This window comes from Lineus longissimus, chromosome 6 (genome assembly GCF_910592395.1).
Source record: "Lineus longissimus chromosome 6, tnLinLong1.2, whole genome shotgun sequence".
Taxonomy (NCBI): domain Eukaryota; kingdom Metazoa; phylum Nemertea; class Pilidiophora; order Heteronemertea; family Lineidae; genus Lineus; species Lineus longissimus.
The window spans coordinates 4,839,711-4,852,865 of NC_088313.1; the positions used below are offsets into that span (position 1 = coordinate 4,839,711).

Genomic DNA, 13,155 nt, shown 5'->3' on the forward strand with positions numbered 1-13,155 from the left:
TAACTGAGAAGCATGAATCAATTGAGCTGTTTCATAGCCCACTGGTTATTATAACACATGCACTGCTGTTTAACACACAATAGAGAGTTGGAGATTGGCAACTTATAGCAAAACTTATACGTAAACAGTTGAACCACCCTTAGCGGACACCTCTCTATTAAGGACAACCTCTCTATTAAGGACTCTAGTTTTTGTCCCAAATTGGTTGTTTCCATTCAATGTGACCACTCTAATCAGGACACCTCTCTTAAGGACAGCATTTGTCAGTTCTGAGGGTGTCGTTAATAGAGAAGTTCTACTGTACTTAAACTTTTGCCAAATACAGTAGAACCTCTCTATTAATGACACCCTCGGGACTGACAAGTGCTGTCCTTAATAGAGAGGTGTCCTCAAACTTTCCTCGGCCCATGAAACAGTAGAAACTGTACCAAGAAATATTAAGATGCTACACTCGTCGCGCTGCAAATTTAAGGAAAAAAGCTTGATCATACATTAGTAGCTTAGCATTCGTACAGCAGCCATTTAATAGCGGTCAGTCAATCATGCTGCTTTTCTTTTAGCCAATACCGTTTGAACTTTACAATTGTCGTAGATGTGCATCATTCCTATAAAACTAAAGTGGATACTGGTCTTTGTGCCGACCTATCAAAAATTTCAGCCCTATGGCCGGGATATCTCGGCAGGATGTTCATGTTCAAATCTCTTACGGCCGAGATATCTCGGCGGGCTCAATAGTCAAAGAAACATCGTTGATTGACAATCCCAAGCGATCGCCACGCCATCTGCAGCCGTTCTACATGAAACAGCTAGATCAGCAGACAATATTTAGTGTATAGAGTTGTTCATAGATGGTGTGTCGAGCATTAAGTGGGATTGCCAATGTATACTTTTACGGTTGAAAAAATCACCCAAGCTGTGGGCACTGCACGATCAAATAATTACCCAGGGCTGAAAGAGTTAAATCAAAGATGTTTTATAGTACCGGTACCTGAACTGAAAGAAGATCTAGGTATGAGCATGCACGCCATGAAGTTTGTCGATTTCTCTGCAGTCTATATAAATGAGCTTTAAAGGGATATGCCGTTCCTAATTACTGGTGGTCCAGGAAAATAGAAATGCAGTTATACACAATGCCATAGTGCAGTTATTATGCATAAGAAGATGCTGAAACTTGGTACAGTGTACAGTGGAACCTCCCTTAGAAGACACCTCTCTAATAAGGACAACCTCTCTATTAAGGACACTTGTTTTGGTCCCAAATTGATTATTTCCATTCAATTTGACCTCTCTAATCAGGACACCTCTCTATTAAGGACAGCACTTGTCAGTCCCGAGGGTGTCCTTAATAGAGGTTCTACTGTATTTGTACATCTGTCGACGCAACCGCAATGCTGAAATTTGTATCTAGTACATATTCATTTTTTACACAATTGGAAATTTTCAAATTTAAACGCAAATTTCAAATTTTCAACGAACAGCGTAAACCGTTAAAGACTTCAATTTGAACACTCTATACTAAGTTCAATGCATACTGTATGTACTGAGCCTGTTGTCAACACTAGGCATTAGATTGTGTTCTGGGAGCAACTCATCTTTTGTCAACAGTCTGGGTCAAGGGCCTAACTTATAGATTCAAGCCTCCCACTATATACCATACTGCTACGGGAACATCTAGGCCTAATACAGGCACAATTTTCGACAACAGCTTGTACGGATGACACGATACAAGGCTTATAAACCGCTTGTTCAATGTAAAATAAGTCTTTGATTGTGTATACTATACATGCTTCCCGAAATTGGTGGCTCGCATTGGAACTAACTTTTTCCCCCTTGTCCGTCATTAAAGGCATTCAAGTGTGTTGGTCAACCATGACTATCTCCTTTGTCCCTCTCCACTATAAGGCCTAGTTTCCCCTTATGATATCACTATTTCGGACACTCAGCGCCCCATTTCTGGAAAGGGGTATAGGCTGCAGCTACTCTTACAATGATCCCTAATGCATTATGCATACAAACTACTGGCTTTTCTTACAACGATCATTTACACCTTTTGGCCTTAATTTTCACCCTTATGTTTACCCTGACCCTGACCCTGACCCTTTAATACACCCAGCACTAACCCTAACCCTAACCCTTCTCTTACATTAATCTTAACTCCCCATTAAATCTTCAGTTTACTGTCTAACTGAATTTAAATTTTCCTGGAGCACCAGTAATTACAAAAGGGCGTATCACTTTTAGGACGAATTCAGACTTTTTATCATAATGTGTGCAGTCAGTTTGAGCTACACATTACAGAAAGAAGATTAAGGCGAAAAATATGACCGGCGACTGTGGTCACCAAGAGATAAGCCCTCAAAAATCATTGATTTTGTTCCGTTTCCAGCACATTGCCGCATTTTTATGACTTCCTCATAAATGACGACATTCCAAGCTATCGTTTGGTATTCGGCTGGTTAACATGTTCTAAAGGAAGTTTCCGGACAATTTTGAGCTGGAACTCCCGTTTTCGAAAATAAGAAATTTCAATTTTCTATTTTTCGACCAAAAGATACAGAATTTCAAGTAGATTTGTGTAAAATTTTATTGCCTGCACATCAATTTCAATACTAGCAGAAACAAAAAAGCTTTTAAAAAAAGGCTTTTTGGAGATTATTTCCACGGAATTTGTAAAAAATTACACGTTTCAGCACAATTTTACAGGAATTTACCCAAAAATAGAGCTAGCTATACACATGAAACTCACACATTCTGAAACTATAGGAAATCCTCTATGAACATTCCTACTACTCCAAAATAATTGGAAAACTCCTTCTTGTCTCTACAAGCCTTCAAAAATAGGTATGTAGAAAATTTGAAATTCCCGATTCTGGGTTTCCCCTAAGGGGGGTATTTCCATTCAGGCTTGACCCCAAAGGGTCAACTATCAAAGCAACAGTTAACTACATGAAACATTTAATTGCCTGCATTCCAGCTACTATACCTTTCGATGCGGCAGATGTAAAAATATCCCAATGACGTTCGGTTCACCTCGATAGCATGTCATTTCCCACATAAATGGTACGATAATTCATCAGCACTGATGCACTGACACACTCTGGGAACATGAGTTTCATCTCAATATCATAGATTGTGACAATTTTGAATATATTTTATATATTTTGACCCATTCAGATAAAAGTAAACTCAACTGCCCAGTTTTGGTATTCACAAGATGGCGCGGGCCAAAAAATGCCTGCCGCAGCGAAGGGTTGAAATATTTGCAAAGACATACGGTGGTACAGACAGTCGAAATGCACTCAAATTCTTCAATACCCAAGAAGACGAGAATTATACTAGTTTTACTCAGAGCAGGCCATGCAATCTTACCCCCTTGATGAAAATGACCATCCTCCTCCTCTGAAATTCAATAGCATATGTTAACCTAAAGGAATGGGTGGCTTTTTATTGCAGTATGTCTGTTATTCCTCTCATTCATCAGTAAACTATCTTTCTGAACGTGTGCGGTGCTTTTCCAATTTTGTTTCAGCTCTTAGATCAGTTCGGCAAACGTCAAAATTCGGCAGCGATGCCGTTCGAGGAATCCCCCGTTGCTGTTAACGGCAACGGTTGCTTTATACGGCATCCCTCGGATGCCTCACGCGGCATCCCTCAGCTTCGGGATAACTTCGGGGCCGAGCGCTGCCGATCGGGGGTTCCATTATAGATTAATAGGGGGCAGCTGGTATTGATCTAAATATTTACCCAAGGAAATGTAAGTCTATCCACGCATTTTTGAAAATTCTCAATTTTCAGAATGGCCTCCACTGAAATGTGGCGTCAAACCAACTGATGGAGGTTCAATTCTAATACACTTACTCAAATACAGCTAATTAATACGACCTGTCCCATGTCCCCGTCTTGTAAGCTCTGGCTCAGCAGACGACATGTACTGCAGAATATTCTGGCGCAAATTTGTGTGTAACATATGTGTTTTTCAATTCATTTCAGCAGTAACCAAAATGAAACGGCCAGGGGCCATTGTGCTCACCGTATACATCTTTTAGTAGGCAGGATCATGCTTAGTTTAGAGGTGAATATGGTGAACACAATCAGGCATGAAGACTTTTTTTTAGATGTGTATTGATGTCAAGTAATAAGACAGGGCAGTATATATAAGTTTATGATCCAACCAATAATTGTCTATGACATCAACAAGATCAATATCGTGTGATTGCTAAGAGTCCCTGCAATAAAAAATTCATCGAAAAAAAGTCATTAATAAGCAAGATATTGCACATCCTACTTTTTCAGTTTTGACCCCCTGGTGGCCAAATCAAGAATCAGATGAGGCCAAAATTCGGTGTCAGAGATTATCTGATGTAGGGGGTTACATGTACCAACTTTCAAGTTCATAGCTTCAGCAGTTAAGAAACGTGCCATAGTTACACTCTAATGGCCAATTTACGCCATTTGACCTCTGTGACCTAGAAAAGGAGGTCAAATCCAAAAATCGTAGGACATGTGGTGTATCCTTGCTAGAAGTCCCTGCCATAAAAATTTTATCGAAAACAATTCACTCAAATAAGCAAGATCTTGCACTTCTTCCTTTTTCCATTATGGCCCCCTGGTGGCCGAATAAAGAATCAGATCAGGCCAAAATTCGGCATCAAAGGTTATCTGATGTAGGGGGTTATATGCACCAAGTTTCAAGTTCATAGCTTTACTGGTTAAGAAACGTGCCATAGTTTACACTCCAACGGCCAATTTACGCCATATGACCTCTGTGACCTTGAAAAGTAGGTCAAATTGAAAACCCGTAAGACATGTGATGTATTCTTCCTAAGAGTACCTACCATAAAAATTTTATCGAAAACAAGTCACTTATAAGCGAGATATCACACTTTAGATATCCACTTTTGGCCCCCTGGTGGCAAAGTTGAGAATCAGATCAAACTGAAATTCAGCACCAGAGGCTATGTGATATAGGGGGTTATATGTACCAAGTTTCAAGTTCATAGCTTTAGTGGTTAAGAAACGTGCCATAGTTTACACTCTAACGGCCAATTTACGCCATATGACCTCTGTGAACTTGAAAAGTAGGTCAAATTAAAAACCCGTATGATATAAGATGTATATTTGCTATGAGTACCTACAACACAAGTTTCATCGAAAACAAGTCACTAATAAGCGAGATATCACACTTTTTAGATATCGACATTTGGCCCCCTGGTGGCCAAGTTGAGAATCAGATCGGACCGAAATTCAGTGTCAGAGGTCACCTGACCTAGGGGGTGCTGTGTACAAAGTTTTAAGTTCATAGCCCTAGCGGTTAAGAAACGTGCCACTGTTTTTTAAATAGGATACGACGACGGACGACGGACGACGACGACGGACGACGGACACTGCGGTATTACATAAGACTCCCCTACAGTGAGTCAAAAATCAAGAAAATGTAAGATACAAGTCAGAAAAGACAAAAGGGAAAAGATAAAAAATAATAAAATAAAAAAATATTTTTGGCCGTCCCTGACTGGGGTTTGAACTCACGACCTTTGGATTGCCACAACACGAAAAACACAAAACATGCAATTTCGGCCATATCTGTGTCTGCGTTGTGACCTCTGTGACCTCGACAAGTAGGTCAAATTATAAACCCATATGATATATGATGTATCCTTGCTATGAGTACCTACCACAAAAGTTTTATCGAAAACAAGTCATCAATAAGCGAGATATCACACTTTTTAGATATCCACATTCGACCCCCTGGTGGCCAAATTGAGAATCAGATCGGACCGATATTCAGCACAGGAGGTTATCTGATATAGGGGGTTATATGTACCAAGTTTCAAGTTCATAGCTGTGGCGGTTGAGAAACGTGCCATAGTTACGCTGAAACAGCCAATTTATGCCATTTGACCTCTGCAACCTTGAAAAGTAGGTCAAATTAAAAAATTGTACGATATATGATGTATCCTTGCTATGAGTACCCACCACGAAAGTTTTATTGAAAACAAGTTATTGATAAGCGAATTATCACACTTTTTAGGTATCCACATTCGGCCCCCTGGTGGCCAAGTTGAGAATCAGATCAGACTGAAATTCAGCACCAGAGGTTATCTGGTATAGGGGGTTATATGTATTAAGTTTCAAGTTCATAGCTGTGGAGGTTGAAAAACGTGCCATAGTTACACTGAAACAGCCAATTTATGCCATTTGACCTCTGTGACCTTGAAAAGTAGGTCAAATTAAAAACCCGTATGATATATGATGTATCCTTGCTATGAGTACCTACCACAAAAATTTTATTCCAAACAAGTCATTAATAAGCGAGATATCACACTTTTTAGATATCTACATTCGGCCCCCTGGTGGCCAAATTAAGAATCAGATCGGACCGAAATTTAGTGTCACAGGTCATCTGACCAAGGGAGTCCTGTGTACAAAGTTACAAGTTCATAGGCTTAGCGGTTAAGAAACGTGCCACTGTTTTTGAAACAGGATACGACGACGACGACGGACGACGACAGACGACGACGGACGACGGACACTGCGGTATTGTAAAGACTCCCCTACGGTGAGCCAAAAACGGAATTAATCGAACGATGCTCACATGATTTTCAATGCTGTGGTGTCAATTTTCACCGGAAGTGTCACTTTACGGCAACGGTTGCCTCAGACAGCATCGCTGCCGAATTTTGACGTTTGCCGAACTGAGATAGAAGAAAAACGTGTTATTCATTATTACTAGTACGCACAAGACCTGGCGCGAAAGACCTTGCCCGCCACGTGAGTGCATGCCATGATTCGAGTTCACGTCACCCATCAAGCGCCATCAGCATGACGTCGGAAAAATCGATATCAGCACCAAGACGTCACAGGGTAGATCCAAACTCCAGGAAACGCCTTACTAGTGCATCGTTCCACGTGGAAAGGGTCGACGTATGGAGAGCTAACTCAGGTCAAATCGTAGTCAACATCGAAAAAGCGTGATAATTCAGTCAGATTTTGATTTTTTCCTTTTTTGTGCAATATGTTGATGGAAACTACTTATGTAGAATAGGAGGTGACTGGGCAGCCGACAGCGGCTTGTTGTATTCGACTCGATGACACGACGACGCGATGACTCGATGACGCGATCCGGTTGGAATCTTTTTAAAGAATATCACTGCTTGGACTGTAATTTATACATAGAATCATAAGTGGAGGAAAATAAAAAAGAACCGATCATTACCAACCCCTTTCCAGCTGTTTTCACCGTATCTAATCCGACCATTTTTCGTTTCCTACAAGTTCGCATTTTTGATAAAACCATGCGCCATGTTGCTATACAAGCCACTGGTATCTTACCGTCAATACAGCTAATACACCTAAATATAGCTGGTTCAGATCAACCTCCTACCCAGGTTCTTTACGAGCAGAAATTCCAATGTTAAAATGACACGCGATTTCCTGGAGACAAGGTTGGCTCTGGATATCCGTTCAGCACGGCAATATTAAATGTCCTATACACCTTTCCAGAAATGGGGCGCTGAGTGTCCGAAATAGTGATGTCATAAGGGGAAACTAGGCCTGTGGTGGAGGGACAAAGGAGATAGTCATGGTTGACCAACACACTTGAATGCCTTTAATGACGGACAAGGGGGAAAAAGTTAGTTCCAATGCAAGCCACCAATTTAGGAAAGCATGTATAGGGGCTGATGTATGGGGGGGGGGGGGGCAGATGTCAAGGGACAGAAGAGGGACTGAGTGACTGAGTCTAAAAAACTGTACATATGCGAAATTCCGATTCTTGACAGACTACCACATGACATCTGACATTGGCCACTAGAAGCTTGTTTGTCAATTAAATCTCCGGTCATTTTGCGTGCTATGAAACTTCCACGAGTCCTTTAAATATCAAAATCAATCGCGGGGACCAATCTTCAGTGGCCATCGCTGGGGGGGGGGGGGGCACATCCTTCCACATACCGTAGCTGGGTATGTGAAGGCCGAGCTAAAACCTCTGCTGTTGCAGCGGTAGCCCGGAGACCAGGATCATGGGATTCCGTATTTTAGCAAAATCCATAGCAACGATCGCGTCATCGAGCCATCGCGTCGTCGAGTCATCGAGTCGAATACCACAAGCCGCCGACAGCTTGGTAATTCTGCCCTTGATAATGCCACTGGTCCTTTAAGGAACTGATCCCGAGCTTGAGGTTGGTTGTTTCACCAAACAATGCTTGGGAGGAGCTCAGTTTTGGTTGACATTTTAGTTCCACCCCATGCAATGCAGCAGTGTCTGCTGAGACAACCGAAACCGACAACTAGGACATTAGTTTATACTTGATAAAAAATATTTGGTGTGGAAATGAAAAGTAGGAGGAAACCCAAGACGTCATAGGAAACCTATGATGTATCCCATGAGTGTACCGGGACTGAACAGAAATCGAACCTAGGACTGACCAGAAATCAAACCCGGGACTGACCAGAAATCAAACCCGGGACTGACCAGAAATCAAACCCGGGACTGACCAGAAATCAAACCCGGGACTGACCAGAAAGCAAACCCGGCACCTCATTGGTCATCCTCAACAGCATCCATCAGCATCCACCAGGTTTAAAGTCGGGTATAAAGTCATCAAAATAAAATTTAGTAGCCATATACGTAATAAGTACGCCATAAAACACATTTCCCGAAAATTTCATGACATTTGGGTGTAAGATGAGGGAGATGTTGTCATATTTCGTTTAAGACCCTTAGATTTTATTTTGATAATAAATGATTACCGTTGTATGACCAACTCGGCCTGGGTTATAAATCATTGGTTTATTGGCATAAGTTTTTCTTATATTTTGTTTGTTTTTTGTTGGTATATATAGGCCTACTATGTATTCATTCCTGTTGGAAATTTGAAGAAAATTCATTGGGATTTGAAGGAGAAATCCATGAAATAACGGCGGCGAGTGTGGGAATGTCGCGGTAGCACTCCAAATGCACATTCATGACTGTGATTTCATGGATTTCTCCTCCAAATCTCGATGAATTCTCTTCAAATTTTCACCAGGAATGAATAAATAGTAGGCCTATATATATAGCATATAGCAACAAAAAAAAACAATATAAGGAAAACTTATGCCAATAAACCAATGATTTATAACCCAGGCCGAGTTGGTAATAGGCCGAGTTGCCCCGTAACCCTTTAAATATGCTCTTAAACCTGGTGGACGCTGTCTAGTGTGACCTGACTGTAACATCCAAAGTCATCAACCTGTATACCTAATTACTCTTACCCCTAATGGGTAAATAGCCCAGCCCAAGTATCAGGCTCTGAACCAACTAACACTCGGTAATGAAAGAAACAACCAATCAGCACACAGCTGTATCGATCTAAGATTACCACAGGGCCTAGGGCAGGGGCCTAGTAACCAGGTGCTCATCAGAAAGTTCATAAAAGGGGTCAAACAGCTTAACAGATAGATATTAGTTGCGCGTACACCACGAAATATTGGTGGACCAATTGCACGTACACCACCACATTGCCGCGACAAATTTGTTCGGCAATCCATTGCCGGTACAAATTGCCGGGCCAATTTGTCCCATCAAGCTTGATGGTCCAAATTCGCCCGGCTTGTTAAAAGCTCGGCTTTGTCGTGGTGTACGCGCAAATGGATCGGCAATTAGCTAGTTAGATGGTTCGGCGACAGGCGGCACTTTCGAAATGGCGCTTTCTGCTAATTGTTTGCGCGCCATCTGTTGCCGGATTTTATAACTAGCTGCAGCGCTGGTGTACGCGCTTGGTGGATTTTCGATGGTGCGGCATTGGTTCGCAAACCAAGATTGGTGGTCCATTTTCAGGTGGTGTACGTGCGGCTATTATAAAACAATGGAAAGGATCAATTAAGAAGAAAGGTGTTAAACTCACAGCGGGTAACGATCCTGGGTGTCTGGGTTTGCCGACAGCCAGAGAGAAACACAGAATAATAATCATCGCCACAATACAAAAGACAAAACTCATAAACGATTGCCAATAAAAGCTAGGCGAGATCTATTAATCAATCTTTGAGTGCCACCGGCAAATAACACGATCAATCATCAAATAATACACAGCAAGTACAATATGACACAAATACAAATTTGATTCAAGATGGTTTAACTGAGGACCCTTTTTCATCATTTTGTATAGCTTAAAGGGTAATTCTTACAACGAGAATGCCCTTCCCGCACCTGATGTAATGCATGTCATTTGCAGTGGATATGGGGAGAACTGTTTCTGGCTAGTTTCACCAGTTTTGATTCCAATGTGCTCAATGGCACAAAAGACAATTACCGGTACCATGTCTAAGTATAGCATTCTGGTTATAAAGTTGACTGAATTTCAGGGTTATTGAAGAGTGCACATGTGACATGGAAATTGGTTGACATCTGTCAAACAGTTTAGGAGTAATAGGACTTCGTTGGATTTTCAAGATGGCGGCCTGGGGGCCATATTTGTCGTAGGATTTGACTAAAAATTAGGGATATTGATAAGAATACATAGATACATAATCACATGAAGTTTGGTTGCAATCCAATCATTAGTTTCGGAATAGAACTTTGTTTAATTTTCAAGATGGCCGCCTGGCGGCCATATTGGTCAATTGATTTGACTGACAATCAGGGTTGTGGTAGAAAGTACATAGATATACAATCACTTGAAATTTGGTTGCAATCCGACTTTGTTTAATTTTCAAGATGGCCGCCTGGTGGCCATATTTGAAGTCCGAGCGGAACAAATTTTTGGCGTAGAATAGAGGGTCTCTAGATACATGTCCTCACAAGTTTAGAACCTTCTAACTCAAATAGAAACGAAACGTGCCACCAATCGGTGATTTAGTGAACTTTGACCTCTGTGACCTTGAAAAATAGGTCAACTCAAAAAACCCGGGTGATATGTCATTTAACCTTATTAGTTACACCCACCATAAAAAATCGTCACTCTACGTACAACCATTAGCTTCAAAAAGGCAAAAGCCAATTTCCAAGATGGCCACCTGGAGGCCAGAAAGTAGGTCATATCGCGAAGAAGAAAAATATATCTGGGCATATTGCCTAAAGCTACCATCACACCAAGTTTTAGCCATCTAGCCCTAGCGGTGACGAAACGTGCTCCGCTAACAGACGACGACGGACGCGACTGTGTCAAGCTCCCCAGAGGTGAGCTAAAAAGTAGGCAGAATCGTTGGTGTGCGAAATTGCCTTTAACCTCTTAAGTACCGCCGACGACAAGTCGGTCGTTCTCAGATAAGGTTTTTTACCAGCGACCGACAAGTCGGTCGCAAATGAATTTGTTTCTCTCGAGCCTGGTACGTTGAACTATTGCTTGTTTTACCGTGTTTGATGTTCGTTAGGGCCAGTTAGACCTTTGTCTGGATAGATGGCGCCCCGGTTCCGGGTTTTGGCGGCTGTATGCCAGCTCTATACACAGTTATATACAGTGCAAGTCAAACCAATTTTACCGCGTGGTGAAACATTTTCGATCCGTAATCGATATGCAACCTATCACCTGTTGATCAGACCTATCAATAATTGATTCTTTGTTCAGGAAGGAATAAAAGAAGTCATAGTTTACCAAAAAAATCATTGTTTTATTATGAAAATCACAAAAATCAAAAAAACAATCAATCGATATTGGTAATTGATCACCAATTTACAGATAAGAGCTAGCAACCAATACCAATCGATAGCCCCATCTTTCCCCTTTCTGAAAATGTATACTTTATTGGGTCTATCTCCAAAGACTTCGTTGCTACGGATTTTACAAACAAACTACATCAAATCTTGAAAAATGCAAAAAATACCCTGGTATTCTGGGGACATTTAGCCCTATTACTGAAGAGGTTAAGGACAAAAGTCATTGAACTTGTCAGCTCCTAAATGGCCAGGTTGTGACCATACATAACTCAAGGTCCCAGAAGGCTAAATTTGTTAATATTACATTTCAAGAAGCTCACCTTCGACTCTGAAGTGATCTGTTTCTTCATTCTGTTCTGGCCGTTGACTTTCATCCAATAATGGAACACTGACACCATTTGACTCTTTTTCGGGGATGTCTAGAGAGAAAAGAAAGGAGTGATAAAGGAGTGAAAAACGATATGATATAGACTAATTGAAAAAATCAGTACAATGAAAAGTATATACAGTAGAACCCCCCTTATAGTGGACACCTCTCTATTAAGGACACCCTCTCTATTAAGGACACCCTCTCTATTAAGGACATCCTCTCTATCAAAGACACCGTCTCAATTAATGACACTAGTTTTGGTCCCAAATTAGGTGTTTCCATTCAATTTGACCTCTTTAATCAGGACACCTCTCTAATAAGGACAGCACTTGTCAATCCCAAGGGTGCCTTAATAGAGAGGTTCTACTGTATATGAATTTTGATATTTCCTCTCACACCTTTGACATAACATTTTTTCACACCATGCACATTATATATTAAGCAAGCCAAACCAAAACTTTGACCATGAATATACTCGCAATAGATTTCCTTAAAGAGTAAGTAGAAAGCCTTTAAAATTGTTTGAATATAATATAGCCGCGAGGCATTAACTCGATATATCACAACTGACCAAATTTCCCTGCCGAAATATTGCCACATGACCTATATCGGGGATTTAAATCGGCTGTTCAAGGGGCAAATATCTCGGCGCCAAGAACAGACGTCGGTCATGTTTTGGAAAATAACGTCATACCATGTACAATCTGAGGACGTCCTCGTGTTGCCTACAGGTCGGGTACTTGCGAAATTTGCGCACCCGGCACAATAGAGGTTGATATGACGTAACATACCATTTTGCTGCATCATATGATGTAAATGGTGGCCTCCATGAACCAGTGCGGGTTTTTTGGCAGGAATGGCCAGCCAAACGTAAATGAGTCCATAGAAGTCATATACGACCTGTTATCCGCTCAGAAGTTTCTGGGTCGTTTTAAATGCTCGCTGTGACTGCAGTAATGAAAAGCAGTGTGGCTCTAATCTACTTACTCTTAGATAAAAAGGTTCAACTTTCAGAGCTTTTAGTAAACACCAGTAAACTTCCCTTGGCATCCGGCTATGGTGGTTCAGGCACAAATCCAGGAGTCAGTGCATCACACTCAAATACTGGTCTATTTGAGTCAAAGATTTCTTCAAACTTTCAAAAATTTCA

General features: G+C 41.2%; 1 protein-coding gene across 2 annotated transcripts in view; it reads right to left on the minus strand.

Moving 5' to 3' along the window:
• LOC135488936 (sodium/potassium/calcium exchanger 3-like) overlaps positions 1-13,155 on the minus strand; it is a 43,568-nt gene that overhangs the window by 12,708 nt on the left and 17,705 nt on the right. Inside the window, exons 7-8 of one of the 2 annotated variants that reach the window (XM_064773911.1) lie at positions 11,956-12,054; positions 3,370-3,399 (exon numbers count right to left, since the gene is read on the minus strand). In XM_064773911.1, the coding sequence (XP_064629981.1) occupies positions 3,370-3,399; positions 11,956-12,054 (129 nt within the window). The remainder of the gene's footprint in view (positions 1-3,369; positions 3,400-11,955; positions 12,055-13,155) is intronic. The other variant, XM_064773912.1, reaches the window with a different exon arrangement.